The sequence below is a fragment of the Abramis brama genome, assembly GCF_963993115.1.
Source record: "Abramis brama genome assembly, chromosome: 18".
NCBI lineage: Eukaryota > Metazoa > Chordata > Actinopteri > Cypriniformes > Leuciscidae > Abramis > Abramis brama.
In genome coordinates, this window is record NC_139980.1 from 24,400,167 (window position 1) to 24,419,930 (window position 19,764).

The 19,764-nt window shown below is 37.3% G+C and overlaps 1 protein-coding gene across 9 annotated transcripts in view; it reads left to right on the forward strand.

The window, feature by feature from the left end:
- Positions 1–19,764, forward strand: part of pde4dip (phosphodiesterase 4D interacting protein) — a 66,015-nt gene that overhangs the window by 25,281 nt on the left and 20,970 nt on the right. For 5 of the 9 annotated variants that reach the window (XM_084091148.1, XM_084091151.1, XM_084091150.1 and 2 more), the window contains exons 1-16: positions 7,527–8,875; positions 10,735–10,872; positions 11,030–11,149; positions 11,382–11,474; positions 12,794–13,162; positions 13,263–13,367; positions 14,018–14,155; positions 14,246–14,425; positions 14,505–14,699; positions 14,798–15,076; positions 15,150–15,269; positions 15,390–15,444; positions 17,382–17,497; positions 18,541–18,710; positions 18,790–18,925; positions 19,005–19,149. In XM_084091148.1, coding sequence (XP_083947274.1) covers positions 7,673–8,875; positions 10,735–10,872; positions 11,030–11,149; positions 11,382–11,474; positions 12,794–13,162; positions 13,263–13,367; positions 14,018–14,155; positions 14,246–14,425; positions 14,505–14,699; positions 14,798–15,076; positions 15,150–15,269; positions 15,390–15,444; positions 17,382–17,497; positions 18,541–18,710; positions 18,790–18,925; positions 19,005–19,149 — 3,562 coding nt within the window. In that variant the 5' untranslated portion in view covers positions 7,527–7,672. Of the gene's footprint in view, positions 1–594; positions 672–3,248; positions 3,373–3,646; positions 3,811–3,946; positions 4,104–5,479; positions 5,534–7,526; positions 8,876–10,734; positions 10,873–11,029; positions 11,150–11,381; positions 11,475–12,793; positions 13,163–13,262; positions 13,368–14,017; positions 14,156–14,245; positions 14,426–14,504; positions 14,700–14,797; positions 15,077–15,149; positions 15,270–15,389; positions 15,445–17,381; positions 17,498–18,540; positions 18,711–18,789; positions 18,926–19,004; positions 19,150–19,764 lie in introns of those variants that run through there. The other 4 variants (XM_084091153.1, XM_084091154.1, XM_084091156.1 and 1 more) reach the window with 2 other exon arrangements.

Sequence of the window (19,764 nt, forward strand, 5' to 3'; positions counted from 1 at the left end):
TGCTTTTTTATTCATCAAACACCATTTACCAGGCAAAGCTCTCTGTGGTTACAACAGGATGTGTATGTATCATTTCAAAACCATATCGATGCACACACAAGTACTAGCAGGAACTGATCTCTTGCCAGCTACACTGAGTATCTGGTGGTGAGAGTTATAAAAGTCTCTGTTGCTGTGGCCTGGTGCATTGTGGGAAGAGGAAAGTAAAGGGGTCAGGTTTGAGTGCTTGTCAGAGAGAGTGAAAGAGCAGGTGGTTGGCGTCTCTTGTTCTATTTTAGGTTGAGACTGCAGCTGCACGTGCAGAGAGCTCACGCAGACTCAGCAGAGAAGATCCATGAAATATTTAATATAAAAACTTTTTTTTTTTTTGTATTTTCTATTTAGCATAATGCAGATACATTTATTCAGACAAAAATATGTTGTTAGAAGTAAATAGTGTTGGAAGCATGAATTTCTAATGGACGGTTTATTAGAGTGAATAATCATTGAACAGGAATAAAGACAGGAATGCAGTGTGGTAGAACAGCATGCAAACTGTGAGACTTGCAAAATGTGATTCCAATGACTTTTTCAAAGAATCCCTTTGTTTTTCAGAACATTGAGCTGAAGGTTGAGGTGGAAAGTTTGAAACAAGATCTCCAGGAAAGACAGGAACAGCTTGACAAGGCCCTGTAAGTATCAAACAACACAAATATATTCCTTATATATTTGCTGTTCACAAATTACAGTTAGTCTACATTCACACAGCAGAATATGGTTGTCAGTCCTGAGTTCTAAATCCAGTTACATTTGCACAGTTCAGTTATAAATTAAAGTATAAATGAACCGACTCCCATACATTTTCATACCTCTCATACTCTCATACCTGCACTTTGAGAGCTTATACGAACAGAATAATCTATTAGGTAATGATACAAACACTGACCTTGTGAATGTAACCTTTTAGTTATTAAGCTAAACAGCTATAATAATAAAAATATAAAATGACAATGTTTAGCTAAGTGTCAACATAACTGCTTTTATAAAATGAAGTCTTTATTAAGAGTGCAGGTAGTGAAGCCAAGCATAATAAGGAAAGCAGCTAAAGCAGCTGAGACTGTGCTTTTATGAATCTGTCTTTTCTTCAGTCTGGTGATCCTCTCTCTCACTCATAATGCTGGGCTGCTTCCAACTACTATCAGAATATCTGCTTCTCATAGGCATGTGCGACTTATCTTGCTATACTGCCAAATGCAAAAGGCCAAAGCCTATCTAAGACAGAGTGTCATGATACCCTTTGAAACGTGTAGGCTACTGCAGCACATGGCCCTGTGACTTGATTTTGCTGATGGAGAGCAAAATTTAGAGATGCCATCATTTATTTATTTGATGGCAAAGCTGAATTTTCAGCATTATTACTCCAGTCTTTAGTGTCACATGATTCTTTAGAAATCATTCATGATGATTTGCTGCTTTTTTTGTAGAAACATCAGGATTCTTTGATGGCCAAAGTAAAAAATAATCATTTGTTTGATTTTTTTTTAACAGTTTAAGTCTTTACTGTCACTTTTGATCAATTTAATGAAAGAAAGTTGAATGAAAGTTTTCATTTCTTTAAAAAAAAAAATCTTACTGACCCACCTGTCTATAGTGGCAAGGGCTAATTCATTCTCAGTAAAACACACAATGAGCAATTTAGTCCTCACGTAAGTGGGGTTAAGTTTGGCGCTTTATGGCTGAAGCTTTGCTTTTTCTTCTACAGTTGGGTTGGAAGTGTGTCAGTAATGTTTAAATTTACAGTAGGATCCATTGGCCTTTAGGGTATCACATATAAATGAGACCCCCTTGCTTCGTGTTATTCTTCAGGTGACATCATTGTTCCGTTGAAGGGCCAGTTGCTATGTGTCATTTCCATCACACGCTCTGTTCGGTTCTGATGATGTGTTTGCCGGTGACCTGAGCCTGAGTCTTTGCCATCAAGCAAAAAAATCCCCTCATCATTTCTCCTCACTTTTTTCTTCATAGCTTCCCTTAAGCCATCACTCCGACCCTCAGAACTGACATTCGGTTCACCGAGGACTAAAAAAATCAGAACTGAATGATTTCACCTCCCGAGCTAAATGATATGTCTTTAGGCTGTGATTGCTAACATGTTGTAGTGACTGATCAGGACGATCACTCAGACCGCTCGTTGCAGTTATGGATGTCCTGGCACGACACAGTTAAAAACCCAGAGGTGCCGTTTGCTCTGGATCAAACAATTACAGCGGGGTCAGTGCCGCAGCCATCATCACGTTCAAAAACAGCTCCGCTGAAATGGAGCAACGGGGTCTGGAAAAGCTGTTATGAAGTCCTCGAGAGGCTTCTAGAGCGCTGCTCTGAGTGAAAGGCTCTCACAGACACTCCAGAATACTTAAAATGTCAGAGCAACACCCTTCACACACACAAAGTACAGGTTAAAACATCCCACTGGAGACATGAGCAAAGATTGTTACGAGTCACCTTTGTGACTCTCTTCTTTTGCCTTAATACTCTTTGGGGATTGAAAAATGAAATGAAACTCTTTCACTGAGTCTGAAAGGTATGAATGTGCTCAGGGACAAAGATTAAATAAATCAAACATGACCACTAGCAGTAATTTGTTTTTTAATTTTTCCCCCCAAAGGACACTGATACTTTCCCCCAAAATGTGATATTTTAAATACAATTTTTGTATTATTTATTTTTTAAATGATAAATTATAATTATCTAGAGTTTTAGAATTAAATTAGTTTGTTTATTTATTTATATATATATTTATATATTCTCATTTATCATCAGAACAATTACTGATAATAAATGAGAATAATTATTGTCCTAAAGAAATCAGAAAAGTTACTTTCTAGGAAGTAGAATTCCCTCAAAAATTGTAGGTGCGTTCACTAACCAATCACAGTCCAATTTAACTGTGCTGTGCATATGTAAATTAAGTAACTTTTATTTCAATGAAAACAATTCCTTTCTTTGTTAATTAGGTTTATTATATATCCAGCGCTGTTTACATGACACGTTTTGTGTAAGAACATTGTACCATGTACATTTCTATTGATCATGGCAGAAATAATTCATCGTTTTAGACACTTATTTAACTATGAGACAAATCCACAATGCCACAGGCAGCATTCAGATCAAAAGCGTCCTTTTCCCATTTGTATCTATGGATTTGTTTTGACGCATTCTTTCCGAATTGTTCACTAAAGCTGTTTTGTTTGCGTTGTGTTACTTCACAGAACCACAGCAGAGAGTCTGACCAATCAGAATGAGGTGGAGGTGCAGCGTCGCTGTGAGGAACGCCAGCAGGAGATCGGACACATGCAAGAGATTCTGGAGACCAAGATCCAGCTTCTGCAGGAGGTGCATATTACATTCCTACAGTACACACAACAAAATCCACATTTACAGTGCTTAGTATTTAAACACTTTTGCTGCTTTTGGTTACGTACTCTTGGAAGTGTGTGTTTTTGATGCAAAGTCGGTATAAGAGACTTTATAAAATCCACTACTTAACGTGTTTCAGCATGCAGAACCAAAACTGTCCATTTTATTTTATTGCATTGCATTGCATTGCAGTTTTTCGCGTTTTATTTTATTGCATTGCATTTAATTTTACTGCAATTTTTACTTTCAGGAGGCTCAATTGGCAAGAAGTGAAGCAGAAAAAATGGCTTCTCTGGCTGACTCGGAGACCCGACGCTGTTTGGCCCTAGAAAGGAGGATGATGATGGAAATGCAGGGGGGAAATGAAAGCTTGTCTGCCATGGCACAGCTTGATGAGATGGCTGAGAAGGACAGGTAAACATTACAGCAGTGACCATGAATATGACTGAATATACTGAAGTTAATTCAGGGACTGTTTTATATAATGTTGATTATTCTGATAATCTGTTGCTCGATCTATTATGCCTTTTCCTCTCTTTGTTTCACTTAGGTTAATAGCAGAACTGAATGAAACTGTATGCAGGAGAGAGCAAGAAGCATCCGATCTAAGTTCACAGAGGGACGTCCTTACTGCAAAACTAACTGAGCTGGAAGAGCAAGTGCAGAGCCTCAACTTTTCCCTCCAGCAGAAAGAGAAACACACACAGGTATACAATAGGACTCTCATCCACCTAAATGCACACATAGATTTCATGTGGCCCTGGTAATCAGTAGCCTTCTTAAATCTGTGTCATCCCTGCAGCGTGTCACAGAATAATGCTTTTAGGCATTAAGCATACACACTCAAACATACATGCTCACGTAATTGTGTGTTATATGTGATTGTGCATGTGACATCTGGCTCTACTATATTCTTCAGTGTGGTTAAGGCAGATAACTAGGTCACTTTGGCCTCTGGCCCCTATTCAACCCCAAAAGAGAAAGTGGGTTCAGATATCAGACTGTATTTATAAACACATACACACACAGTCATGCCATTGCAAATAGGTCATGGCACATGCAGGAGTGATTCAATACTTCTCCCAGATTAGTATATTTACAGTATGGGTATAAATCACATAAACAGGGAGATTTATATTAACTTCACCTTAGATTCATATGTAAACTGACTGAGACGTATAAAATTGGTATAGCCTGCATGTAGATAAACATGTTTAACATTGTAACAATGAATCAAATTGACTAGAATATGCAAATTGACACAAATGCAAAGGAAATTGTTTAACCCTATAAAGCTTACTGTATCATATTTAATACACACATTTCTAAGACCTTTAAATTATCAACGTGATCAAAGCTTTGTATGCAATCTACTACATGCCTTCTGTCTTTTTTTAGTATAATTCTGAATAAACTTTTCAGATTTTTATAAAGTAAATGTAAGATTAACTTTTATATTGTTATATATTTCAATATGGACACTTACTGTCCTAAAGCAACTTAGGTTCACATATTATCCATACATTGTTCTTAAGAAAATTCATGTTTAAATGTATCAAATATGATACATCAAGCTTTTGAGGAATGTTTATTTACACATCTCTCAATCATCATTGTATTTTGTATTTTGATTTATAAAAAAAACCTACAGAGCTTTGATAATAAAACTAAGCATTTAAATATCTTATTAACTATTATTATTATTGGGAGTTATAGAGTGATATGTCAAATTAATATGCTTTTCAAGTAGTCTGCTATACTGTTATAAAGATCTTATTGATTTACATTACAAGCTATCAGAATTTCTTCTTACTTTTGGCCATATGAATAACAGCAAATGCAACAAATTGCATATTTTTGCTCATTTTGGGCCTCAGAGTCATAAAAGCCTGATGTATAATCAACAAAAAACATGCAAACCTTTTTTTTTTATATATGAAAAATAACATTCCAAATAATCATATGTCAGGCTTTACAGGGTTAAACAGAACTACAAAATCAAATGTTTATATTAGTCTTTTAAACTGTGTGTCATGGCTTGTTTTGTAAAGAAGTAGGCTACATATTGTTTTCTTTTTTTTAGACCCCCAGAGAAGAACTGGCTCATGGAAAAAGCAGCACAGAGCAGGAGATGCAAGTAAGACTTTTTATTTTATTATTTTATATCTAAAGGTATGAATGAATGGTCCCATTTTTAGGAAAATGGCTGTAATTTTACTGAAGAAATAGCATCACCAGTGTGCTGAGAGTGACATCTAGTGTACAGCCATAGCAGGCTGAGACTGCACACGAGCACACACATTTACAACCATTTTAAAAATCGAACAGCATGTTAGTATTTCACAGCACTTGACATTTGTCATCCAATCCAAGCTGTTTTTCTGGGTTGTTTATATATATATATATATATATATATATATATATATATATATATATATATATATATATATATTATTTGGTATTTTCATGTATTTTACTTTCAGTGCTGCTATTTGCTCTTGTAAGTAATTTTTGTCATGCCATAGACAAAAAACATTATCCAACTGAGGGGTTAAAGGTATATGCAGTATTCGGTTTCTTATTTAACCTGGATTTGCAAGGTGACAAGTGATGACATCTATTTTTGAAATCCTAGCACTTTCTTTCCCACAGTTAAACAACGGATTTCAACTTTGAAGTGATTTTTCAAAATATAATTTAGGCCTAAAATATACAATCATTTACATCACACTGTAGCCTACACAGAATTATAATGAAAACACACAGTTAATTTTACTGTCTCACAACAGCTCATTGCCATCACTGTCACTGGTTGACATAAACAGTGAGATAATACTACATTTGCCTGATTAGGATAAATAGGTTTTTGATTAAGGCTGTTTTGTGTTTTAGCACTGTTATGGTGTTCTGTCTCCGTTGTCTAAATTCTAGAGACATTTGAATGAAAAATTCACACAGGGACACCAAAAACTGCCAGTATGTGCAAACATGCCATAAAACACGACATCATTCAGTTATTTCTAGCTAGAATCAATAGTAATTTATAAGAGATTGGTCCATCTATCCTTTACAAGGTTGGTATGTGGTTGTTGATAGCAAATCTGGATGCTTAAATCTTTGTAAAATCAACAAATGACATTCTTCACTGCTGCCATTTACAAGCAGTGCTAAAATGCAGTAATTAATTTACCCATACAACTGCACAATTATTAATGTTAATAAAAACAACCATTCACACAAATTCAGGATTGTAACAAGGAATAGTTATATCAGTGGTGTAGATAGATACTATAAAACCAGGGCGTATGAAAATCAAAGTCACTTTCCCAGTCGCACTTCCTTTCGAAAATGGAAATTAGTATGTAAAGTAGTGTCAGCGTTTTCTTGGCTTGTTCCCTTTGTTCGGCCGGTAGCACTACATATACTGAGGGGTGATCAGAGAATTTACAAAAACACCGTTGACAAGTAATGAACAATAAAACGACGATTTAGATAGTAGCTGTAATGTAATTGCGTATTCGGAAGTCAACAGCCGTTGCTACGTTTTAAATAAGTAGCATATACTGTAGAAACGCATGTTTGCGACCCCCCCCTTTTTGTCCAGAAATTGGTACGCGCCATTTTCCCTGCCTCACTCTTGCCACATCGTTTGCTGCTTCACTGCCTTGAACATTCATTGAGACCCGGTTATACACAGAATATTGGCAAATATTCTGGGGATAGAATATGATATTGTTTCCGTTTACAAATCGTGTAATGATGGTTATATGAAAATGACTCGTGTTTTAAACCGGAGTCGGGCGGTGGGATTTAAATGATGTCCTGTCATGTCGGCGTCTTCACAGAAGAGCGAATGAAACATTATCTGGACCGCGCGAGTGAAGGACAAAACACGCATCTTTATTTCCACTGACGAGGACAAGCTTCTGGACATTAAAATCAAAATCGAGATTTATTTCCAGCGATATATATATTTAAAGATCGATCTCAAGGACATAAATAAGGACATTAAATACTACAACTTTAAGAAATAGTGGATTGCCTGGGATAAATGAAAGTCGTCATCTAATCTATGATAAACAACCTAACGTGAAATTATGATAGTTTACAATTAATATACATATATTTAAAATATTTTTTTTATGTCTTATTTTCAATTGATGGGAACTGAAGAAAAATAGAAATATAAGATCTCTATATGTCATGACATCTTCACTTTCGCTCTTGGTATAGTCTTGGCCCAAACACCTCTAGATTATTATTCAATTGAAGATTTATGATGTTGGACTCAAAGATGAAGGACTTGTGTCGCATCTGTGCAAGGGAGCTGTATGGTAACCAACGCCGATGGATCTTCCACCCAACTGCCAAGCTGAGTCTGCAGGTGCTGCTGTCCTATGCGTTGGGCAAGGAGATGACCCGAGATGGCCGGGGAGAGTTCGCCTGCAGCAAGTGTACCTTCATGCTGGACCGAATGTATCGCTTCGACACTGTGATCGCCAGGGTGGAGGCGTTGTCAGTCGAACGGATGCAGAAGCTCTTGTTGGAGAAAGACAGGCTCAGACAGTGCATCAGCGGACTGTACCGCAAAAACAATGCTGATGATTTTGGAGTGGATGATGGTGCTTCGGACTCTCCTGTAGTGGACTTCTCCAAGTTGACTGAAGTTGAATACAGTGCTCTACTGCAGGAAGATCTGACATACTCTGTCTATGAGTCATGGGCTGAGCAAGGCGCTCAAGAGCAGGTTCAAGACCATCAATGCCCTCACCATCAGTGCCACGCGGCAGCGGATGCTAGTCCATGTCCCCGACCCAGGAAGTGCAAAGGATGCGCTGCGCTGCGAGTGGCAGATTCAGATTATGAGGCTGTCTGCAAGGTTCCCAGGAAAGTGGGTCGGAGCACTTCCTGTGGACCCTCCACACGCTACTCCGGTAGTGTTCAGGACAGCACTGAGGAGACCGTCCCATCCGCACCTCCACCAGAACCCGAACCGGTCGAAAACAACCAAACTCGCTGCCCCAGTGATCAAGAGCCCTTCTGCATAAGTCCTGGCTCCTCTGTGGAGTCTTTGGACACTGCTGTAGATCTCACTCAAGAGTCTCATTCAAAGGTCCTTCCTAACACCATGCAGGGAGAGTCTGAAGAGGAACAATCTACTATCAGGAGGCCCGAGTCACGGCCTGGTTCTGTGTGTGGACTTGATATTGCCCTCAGCCTGCTTAAAAGCTTTGAATATCACCCTCTCCAGAGTCACAAAGGTAGTCGGATTCCTGTGCTCCTCAAACCTAACGCTATACCTATGGAGAGTCCTTACCCTCTGCTCCAGGTGACTCCCACTGGGATGGAGTGTCCCCTTTCCCTCCATCTTCCAGATGCTCCTTCTAGCATCCAGCAGGAGCTTCAGCTTGAGTTGGCAGAAATGGAAGACCTGTGGTTGGATGATTACATTCAGTGCAAGCCATCAGGGCTTGAGAAGGTACATAAAAAGACCTACGGATTCTCAGAAAGAAAAAAAAATCTGAATGAAGAAAAGGAGGAAATAATGAGGGTTGTTTGGAAAGAATCATCTTTGGACTGTCTGTTTGTACAAAGTAGGCCTATATTAAGAAAGAGGAAAGATGAATTTATAGGATACAAACTAGATGAGTTGATCAAGGACTCCCTCAGGCTTTTTTTGTTCCCAGAGCTCTCCAGCTCTCTGATTGCTTTTGATTACTAGGTTACCCATCATCTTCATAGCAACTCTTACATAGCAACTGTTGTTGTGAGCAACAGGCCAATTCCAAAAGGAGTGTTATATTCTTGCTCTTCTAATGAATGCATCTGTGTAAAAGTTGAAAAGTTTGGGGTCAGCAACTTTTATTCAGCAAGAATGCATTAAATTGATCAAAAGTGACAGGAAAGACATTTATGTTACAATCTTGAAAAAAATTTGCCAAGGTTTCTATAAAAATATTAAGCAGCACAGCTGTTTTCAGCATTGATCATAAGAAATGTTTTTTGAGCATCAAATCAGCATATTAGAATGAGGATCATGTGACGCTGAAGACCAGAGTAATGATGCTGAAAATTCAGCTTTGCATCACAGGAATAAACTACATTTTAAAATATATTAAAATAGAACACATTTTTTTTAAAATTGTAATAATATTTCACAATTTCTACTGTATTTTTGATCAAATAAATGCAGGCTTGGTGAGCATAAGAGACTTCTTTTAATAAAATTAAGAAATCTTACCAACCTACACTTTTGAACGATAGAGTGTATATATCTTAAAAAACAGCATTAAAGGAATAGTTCACTTCGAAATGAAAATTCTGTCATCATTTACTCACCCTCAAGTTGTTTTAAACCTGTATTGAACATCAAAGGAAGACATTTTGAAGAATGTCGTTAACCAGACAGTTGATGAGACCCATAGTAGGAAAATAAATACTATGGAAGTCAATGGGGTACATCAACTGTTTGTTTGCCGACATTCTTCAAAATAGTTTATTTTGTGTTGAGCAGAAGAAAGAAACTCAAACAGGTTTGAAACAACTTGAGGGTGAGTAAATGATGACAGTATTTTTATTTTGAAGTGAACTAATCCTTTAAGTATATATGATCTTTTTAGCAATATAATTGTATGTAATGTTTAATCTAACCTATCAAAAGGTAAACCCAGATAGGTAGTGACAGATAAAGCAACAGGCAGTGTGAGTAATCTGATCTTTAGTGTTCACAGCCTACACTATTGTACTGCGCACAACCAGTTGTAATCACTGTATGTTACTGTAGACAGGGCTGGATCAGAAACATTATCCTCCAGTTACTGGTGCTACCCCTATTGTGCTAGACAAACTTTTATTTTTGTGCACAGTCAAGTCTCTATTTATTATAGAGACTAATTTATATTTTTTATTATAAGATGAAATGAAATGAAAATGAAAAACAAGGAAGTGGGCGGCATGCTGCCATGGAAAAATAGGACATCCTGAGGAAGTTGTTGAGTGAGGCTATGGTCATAACTGTTTGTTCTGCACCGTGCCTGTCCTCTAACTCACACCAATACAGTTTTCAAGCATATATGCTCATTTAGTAATTGCAGACTATATATTATGCAAGGTGTTTATTGAAAGTAAGACGTGAAACAGTATTTTTAACTTCCATAACGTGACTAATCAATTTGATTTGGATTGATTCATGTTATTATTCCCTAGCCAGTTGATCATGGTTACATCAGCAGAAAAGAAAACTTGCATCAAATTTGAATAAACTTTGCTGTCTCTGAAACAAGTAACATTAATCCTATAGTTTAAAGCATTTGTTTGTGTGATGTGTCTGTGTCTCAGAGGTTGATTGAGGAGCAGCAGTGTCAGCTGGCGGAGTATGAGAACGCAGCGGGTCAGTGTGTGAGCGAGCTGCAGAAGGCCCAACAGCAGGTCCAATCTCTCCAGACCAAGATCCGAGAAAGCGAGACCAGCAATAAGGTATTGGCATCAAATGTAAAAGCTGTTTCATCAAGCAGTCATGTTCATATGGTGTACTGTTATTGCTATGTTTTGTTGCTATGGCATTGTTATGTCTCAGCGGGGATGAGAAGCATTAAATCATTATTGCACTGAGCTCTTTTGTTTGTCTGCACAGAAGTTACAGCAGAGGCTCGGGGACATGGAAAGTGAACTACGTTCTGTCAGAGAAGCAGCATGTGGTCAAGAGAGAACAATACAGACCTTGAGTGACTCGCTCAACACTAAAGACTGTGAGGTATGTCTGCCCCTCAAGCACAAAGTGGTGACTGGAATATCAGGCATTCCTCACAGGCTTGAGACACACTGTTTGGCTTTTGGCTTTTTTAGATAATGGACTCAAAAATAACATTAAACTGTCAAACCATCAAAATTGTTTCTTTTTTTTAAAATAATCTACATAAATGTCTCAAATGAATTTAGTCTGGGACTAATGTAATATTAATATAAAATAATGTGTTTCATACTAGATTGCTGATCTCCATCGGCTCACTGAAGAGCAGAATGAGCTTCTGCACTCTCTGAAACAACAGAACAACCATTTCCAGCTCCAGCAGCAGCAGGTGGGAATCCTCCTTCAGTAAAGCAGATCACACTAGTGTTGTCACGGTACCAAAATTTCAGTATTCGGTACCAATACCAGTGAAAATCCACGGTTCTCTGTACCAATTTCGGTACCAAAGCTTAATTTAGATTAAATTTACATAATTATATTAAAGTGTATATCACAGTTACAAAGATGGAAACTGTAGTATTAAAAACACTTTACAATAAGATTCCATTTGTTAGATAACATTAGATAAAATGACCTAACAATAAACAATAGTTATATACTGTCGCAATTATTCTCCTTTAGGGGTTAATTTAAAAATACATTTTTAAAATCAAAAGTTAACATTATTTCTGTTAACATTATTTAATGCACAATGAATGAAGTGAACAAACATGACCAATCAAGTGTTTGTATTAAATAACATTCACAAACATTAATTAATGTTGTAAAAATATATTGTTCACTCAATGTGTTATGTTAGATAACGCATTAAGTGATGTTAATGAATGGTATCTTATTGTAGCGTTACCAAACTATACAGGAGATAAAACGTGTTTTATTTGACTTGACTGTACTTTTATTTAATCCAAAACTGCATTCATATTTAATTTTAAAAGGGCTTTTTAAACCTGCTAGGAGTTATCCAGCCAAGAATAAGACTAGAACTGCTTTTCTGACGGACTGATATTAATGACGGCTTTTTATTTCTCATCTCCATAAATATATCTATATAGTTCCTCTCCTCTATATATAAATAGGCTATATATAGTAGTAAAGCTAATGCAAGGGCTAGAAATCAATTAATTCTTTGCTAATACTTCCTCGTCATCATGGAGAGCGCAGTTCGCACCGCTTTCTCCTTTCCACAAGCGCTTGTTCTCCCGTGGCGTCTGTTGTTGCTATGCATCCATGAACATAGGCGCGCATGGAAAAACGAGCACGCCGCTTCTATTATTTCGCTTCCATTTGAAATAACGTATCTGCACGCGCAAAAACATCAGCACCACATCAGCAGCACCGCCGGTCGCCATGTCTCAGCGCTTTTATGAAGAGGACGCAACTGCACGCGCTTCGGGCATGCACGCGCATCAAGTACCGGGTTTGAGAAAACCTGGTACCGTGACGTTTAAAAAAATGTTTGTACCGACTTGGTACCGAAGTACCGGGTCTTTTGACAACACTAGATCACGCTCCTCCAAGCTTCATGTTTTACACTTTCTCATTGTCGACAATGTTTTATTACAGCCACTAGGGAATGACTCCGATAAACCCATTTTGATGACTATATCTGGTTCTCTGTCCCACCGTCCTGACTTCTCATTGGTGCAGGTGTCTGGAGTGGCTCCTAGCCGTCTGCAGGCTGATCTGTTGGACCTCCAGGGCTCTCTGTTCTCAGCCCAGCTTGAGCTGCAGGGCCTTCAAAGAGCACAGCAGCAGGGCCAGAGGCGAGAAGATGACCTGTCCCGAGAAAACCAGCGCCTCCAGGCTGACCTGCAGGGAGCCCTGCAGCACCACCAGGAGGCAGAAACACACAACCACGATCTACTTGCTGCTCTGGAGAGGGCTCGCTTTGAGGTGCAGCAAATAGAGGAGAAATGGAGAGATGAAGGGAGACAGAGAGAGAAAGAGGTCGAGGAAAGAGAGAAGACCATCCGAGAACTGAAGACCTCACTAGAGCACAAAGAACAACTGTTACTAGTAAGAAATACAAAGAACATTTTGATTATCAGTTCTAGTTTTAGTACTGATAGACTTACTGTAAGGATGTAAATCTTTGATGCTATATACTCTTGATCAGGACTACAGTGAGCTGGTGGATGGTCAGAAAGAGCCTGCCGGAAATAAAGACAACCTCATCTTCAAGCTCAAACAACGCATTCAGGAAAGAGACAGAGCATTGGAGGTACATAAACACTCATTTAACAAACATACAGTATTATTATCATTTATATTAATACAATTATTTTGAATTGAAATTATTTTATTTATTTTTAAATTATGAATTAATAAATATTTCTTTGTCTCCTTTTTTTTAAGTTAATTTTCTTTATTTGTCTTAATGTTCTTGAATTATTTTAAGTGACACAAAATGGCCTTATATACACTAGTACTAAGTTGTTTTTGAATGTTTTTAAAATAAGTCTCTTATGCTCAACAATGCTTAATTTATTTGATAAAAAAAACAGTAATATTGTGAAATATAAAATAACTGCCTATTTCAATATACTTTAAAATATAATTTATACCTGTGATGGCAAAGCTGAATTTTCAGCTATTACTCCAGTCTTCAGTGTCACATTTATTATCATTATCAATGTTAAAAACAGTTGTTCTGCTTAATATTATAATTATGGAAACTGATAGAATTTTTGTTCTGGATTTTTTGACGTAGTTCGAAAGAACAGCATTTATTTAAAATAGAAATCATTATAAATGCGTCCTCGCTGAATAAAAGTGTTAATTAAAGACAATATTTTGTCTTTATTTTTCTTTTCTTAAAATTATTATTGTGTATGAAATGTGTGATATCAAACTTTCCCTTGCCTTTCTCAGCGAGCGGTAGACGAGAAGTTCACGTGCATGGAACAGAAAGAAGACGAGGTGCGTAAACTGCAACTGCTACTGAGGGAGAAAGAGAGAGACCTTGAGAAACTTCGATGTGTGCTTTCCAACAACGAGGAAACCATCACGGTATTGATGGCGCACGCGCATCCTGCTTAAAACTGTGAATACCAGCATTGAATTTGTTCAGAACTATTTTGTCTGTGCTTATCATTACAGAGTCTGGAGTTGTTGCTGCGTGGCAAAGGTTTAGAGCTGGAGCAGGTGTGTGAGGCCTGGCGCAATGCTCAGGGTGTTCAGCGTGAGAGAGAGGAGTCACACATGCGCAGCCTGAGAGAAAGAGACACTTTAATCAGCCAGCTGCAGACGTCACTGCACACACGCACTAAAGAGGCGGAGGTGAACACATGCTTCAGATATACTGCATATCTATGTTCTTTTCAACTTGCTTCATTCCATCCAACATGCATCTCTGCAGGATATGACTTCGGTTCTGCTCAGTAAGGTGTCAGTCGGGTCCAGTGAGGTGGCTGAGGAGCTCAAGTCTCGGCTGCAGCTGAAGGAGCGCTTGTTTCAGGAGCTTCTGTCGGACCGCACCAGACAGACTCAAGAGCATCACTCACAGGTCCAAAACCTTCTGAACACCATCAACTCAAGAGAGCAGTACATAAAGGTGACACTATCACTGATCTCTAAACTACTGGCATCGTTAAAAACGAATGTATCTCCTGAGCTTTAAATAGCTTTTTAACCTGACACTCAATCTCCCAGGATTCTGCAGGGCGTGTGGGTCAGGTAATGGCTGAACAGACCGCTCGATTGCAGGAGCTACGCAGGCAGCTTGGGTCTTCAAACCCTCAGTTAACCGAAGTCGACACACAGGCGCTTCAGGATGAGCTCCAGTTGACTCTGCGCAGAGAAAGAGAGGCCCAGAACCAGCTTACCACCCTGCGCTCCACCCTGGCGTCCCACCAAGACCGGCTCCAGGCCCAGGTCTCAGATCTAGAGGCCTTAAGCAGGACTGTGAGCGTCAAAGAGGAAATCATCAAGGTTTGTGTTTAGGCTCTGAGTTTAAAATTTGATCTTTTAGTACACGTGTATATTTATCAAGTTTGTTTTTCAGGACCTGCAGCTGCAGTTAGTGGAGCCATCAGGTTTACCACTGGTAGAGCAACTGACCCAAGAGCTGCAGGTGCTGAGAGAGAAGGTGGAACATCACAATGCCACCTGCATTAATCACAAGGTAAGTCAAGAGCGTCAACACAAACAACTGAGCTTTAACAAAACAGACTGAATCAGCAGGCATGTCTACTGTACAGTTTCAGCTTTTCATATATGTACTGTATGATTATTATTTTTTAAGCAGGCTGTTTTGGATCCACTGGTGCCCATGGAAACAGGACATGCTGATTTTGGAGGTGGGGACAGGCTGCGGTTTGGTCTGTAATGTGGGTTCTCCTGGGCTGCAGAGGACAAATGATGCTTTGTGCATTTCAATCATGTTCATAATTACTAGATAAGCATGTTCTGAGATTAACAAATGTTTGAAATTATTAATATCTAAAGACTGAATTGTGAATTTTTAGTTATTTGAAGCCACTAGAGCCTCATAGATACTATTGTAATGGATTCTAACAAAATGTTTACTTATGTTTCCTCTTATCTGTGTGCATGAGGTTTTTAAAAATTGTATTGTTTTTAACAGTGCAATCATTTGTATTTGAGCTCATTTTGTTTATTTTTATTCAGATATTCTATGTAGTTAGCTATACTTTATTAATTTAAAGAGAAAAACAAAAATCGTAATATATTAATTTGAGGACTGCAAAAAAGTTTGCATTATATTATTTTACTGTCACTGTGTTCACTGTAGAAACCTGTAACAAAATGGACTCTAGAAGGACTGTAGTACCAAAACATTACAGTTTCACTGTATTTAAGTGCTGCTGTGTTCATTTAGAATAATGATTTATTTAATAGGTTAAGAGCATAGGTTTAATATATGTTAACAAGTGTGTCTCTGCATGCAAAATAACAAGAACTGATGTTTGTAGCATGTCATATACAGATTGTTTGCACTTAGTATTGAGCTGAATACATAATGTCACTGCCTAACTGATGCCTTTATGGACATTTGCTTGATGTGTGTTGTGCTTTCATATTTAGTTTTCATATTTTTTGTATGTACCATGATCGTTTTGACTCTCAGTAAATTATCTGATGAAATATACTCAAAAGTAAAAATACTGGGTGTTACGGTGAAAACCTGTTTATTCTTTTTATACTGGGACATATATCGGGCCTTCGGGCTGATCCTTTCTCTTCTATATCTTTCTCTTCTCTATTCTTTCATTTCCCAAAGTCACAAGCACAGTCTATGCCCAAGTTTAAATACGGCACAGTAAACCTAACCAAACACGTTCCCCTTTGTGTGATTATAACTGATCCATGCAGTATATGCAGCTAAAATATGTAGTTTTCAGATATTACACAACATACACAGCTGAGCTCCTGTGTCGAACACAGTCCAGAATAGCAATCCCGTCAATCACTCATTCTCAAAACTTATCAGTAGCTGATTTATATCAATATATATATTATATATTTATATTTGTCATGAAATTATAATGTCAAATTGACTCTAGTCATTAGTAAATGAATGCAATACAGCTCCACTTTGAGCATTCCTAAATGTGTAGAGCATGTAGCAGCTTCCTTTTATAAATGCTCAAATTGTAATAATCAATAATTCTAGAATCTAGTTGGCTATAAACAGCTAAACCTCTTTCCAGAGTCCCAGTTTCCCTGTAGTTACAATACAAGGTGCTGATAGATTTAGCATCCCATTTGACATATACAAGTCAACGTTTACACTTTGTTTTCTAATCCTTTTTTAAAGTTATATGAGCTGCAGAAAAGATTAATGTACCACTGAATTTACAATACAGCGCTCAAAACAGACCTTTTCAATATTCTGTGAACTTGTGCAAAACATATTAACTTGTACAGTAATGGAGCGAAACCAAAACTGGGCAGTGCTGCCGCTCAGGAAATGAGTATTTTTATCTATTTGCTCCTGTTCTTCCTGTCTTTCTGCTTGTTTTTTTGTGTGCATACTGGTCTGGAGAATCTGTTAGTCACTGAGAGTCAAAATGATCCTGGATAGTTTGTGAATACGTTGCTGATGAAAGGTTACTCAGAGAAGCCCACTGTCAGTAAGCCGAGCCTCATTAGAGTATTATGTTCACTAGTCTCCATAGTGACGCATGCAACAGTCAGTGCACAGTGTCTATGAGAGTGTGTGAATGCGTTTGGGTGTATTTCTGTACTAACAATGCAACACTTTTTCCTCTAGGTTTCACATCAGATGATGGAGAGGAGGAGGATGAAGACTGTAATAGTGAGTTTGCTGACAGTGCCGAAGACGAGGAACGCTCCAAACTGACTGCTCAGTCTCTGCTCAGCATACAGGTATGTCAACATGCTGAAAGCTTTATAGTACTGTATGTACAGTAGTCAAAATTTGAAGTGGATCAGAACCTTTCATCAAAGCTATACATGAATTTTGAACAATACCTGTTCTTGTCTTTTTTGATCCACTTTTTTGATCCACTTCAAATGTTGACTACTGTAGTTTGGTCATAGTCATAAATATATATTTTTTTATATAGTCCTATGTCTGAAGATATAATATATAAAGCAAATCTGAAACATATTTTGTATTTACATTGAACTTCAAATATTTAAATGTAGCTTACTATACTATATTATACTATACTATACTAAGTTGCAGCATACAAAAAATATTAAATTCTACAACCATGCTGACTTATACTATATAATCGAATTGCAAGACACATTTATTTACATAGTGCATTTCATACACAATGGTAATTCAAAGTGCTTTATGTTATAAAGGGAGAGAAAAAGTGTAAATATCAATATTATTATTTTATTTTTTTTAAAGTAAAGAAAAATAACAAAAAACAAAAATAACAAAAATATGCAAAATAAATCAAAAAGTACATAAGAGAAATAAATGTAATATGTATTATATACTATATTATACCAGAGTTATAAATATTTATAATAATAGCTTGTGATTTTATATTTGCAGTTTTCATTTAAATTTTAGTTTAATTTTTAGGTGTTTTGAAAAAATAAATAAATAAAATAACCTTAAAATCAAAACTGAAATAAAAATTAATTAAAATTACTTTATATATATATTTCAGTTAACAAAAAGGGTTTTTTGTTAATTTAGTTTTGGTTAACAATAACAACACTGTACTAAATATTACACAATAACTGTACTAATCTACAGATGTTATCTTCCATAAGACATCTGCATGAAGTGTAAAATACCAAGATAAGACATCAAATGTGGATTGATGCATATAAAATGTATAATTCTAAATGTGCACTATATACAGAGGCTACAGTCATAGTTTATTTTGAAGTATAGCACAGGTCTCCTAATCATTTTCCTAACCATAGTCTTTTTCCTTTCACAGAGCTGTGATCAGCATACAGGTCTTAAAGGCTGCCAGGATGCTGTAGCTGAAGGTCCGGGCCTGACCGAGGTCAAGCTACTGGTGGAGCAGAAGAGGGCAGTAGAGAGAGAACTGATGGAGCTCAAGTCCCAGCTGGAAAAGGCTGGCTTCTCCTCTCTCTCTCAGATGAGGTACAGCTATCCATATAACAAACAGTGATTTGCAGTGAAAAAGTGTGAAATTATTTTAATGCGTGTGCTCCTGAAACAGGAAAGCTTTCTTTACTCTACGCTCTGAAAATGAGGAGCTCAAGAGTACGGTGACAGGAAGAAAACCTCAGAATGATGGACTGAAGAACACATCTGATAGGTCCGATGGACAACTGGTGGAAGCGTTTGGTACAGAGGTGAGTTTGACTTTACATCTGAGGGTAAATATTGTCCATAGGTTTTTACTGCTAACGTTCATGCATATTTGTGTTTCAGCCTAATGAAAAGGATTCGGTGTGTCTGAAGTCTGACCTTGAGCAGGTCCAGCAGGAGAGCAGAGAGCTTCAGGAGAGACTCATGGTGTCAGAGGCCACAGTTCAAGCTCAAGCCGAACAACTCAAAGATTACCGAGAACTGCTCAGTGAGTGTAAACACGACATCATTAATGAAACTGCTGGCAGAAACGATTGTTAATGAACGCATATTGCCTAAGATAGTCAGAATGCCATTTGGCGAACCCACTCAGAATGAATAACATATGTAAAATAAACAAAATTTTATTGCAATAGTGTACTCAATTATAACTATACTATTTCAGGAGATTAAAAAAATTATTTTTATTTTTTAAACAAGGATCCTAAAAAGTTTTCAAATAGTTTTTTGTTAAATGGTGAATATATAAAATGTTTGAATATTTGGTTTAATTTTACACTTTCCTGTCAACTAAAATATTTTTGTAGGCTAAAAGTAGATGCATGATTAAAATGAACTAAAATGAATAAATCTGACATCATGAAATACTACAGGGTGGGCCATTTATATGGATACACCGTAATAACATGGGAATGGTTGGTGATATTAAAGTCCTGTTTGTGGCACATTAGTATATGTGAGGGGGTAAACTCCTCAAGATGGGTGGTGTGCACTAATATATACTAATGTGCCACAAACAGGACTTTAATATCACCAACCATTCCCATGTTATTACGGTGTATCCATATAAATGGCCCACCCTGTATAATATTTTAAAGGGTAT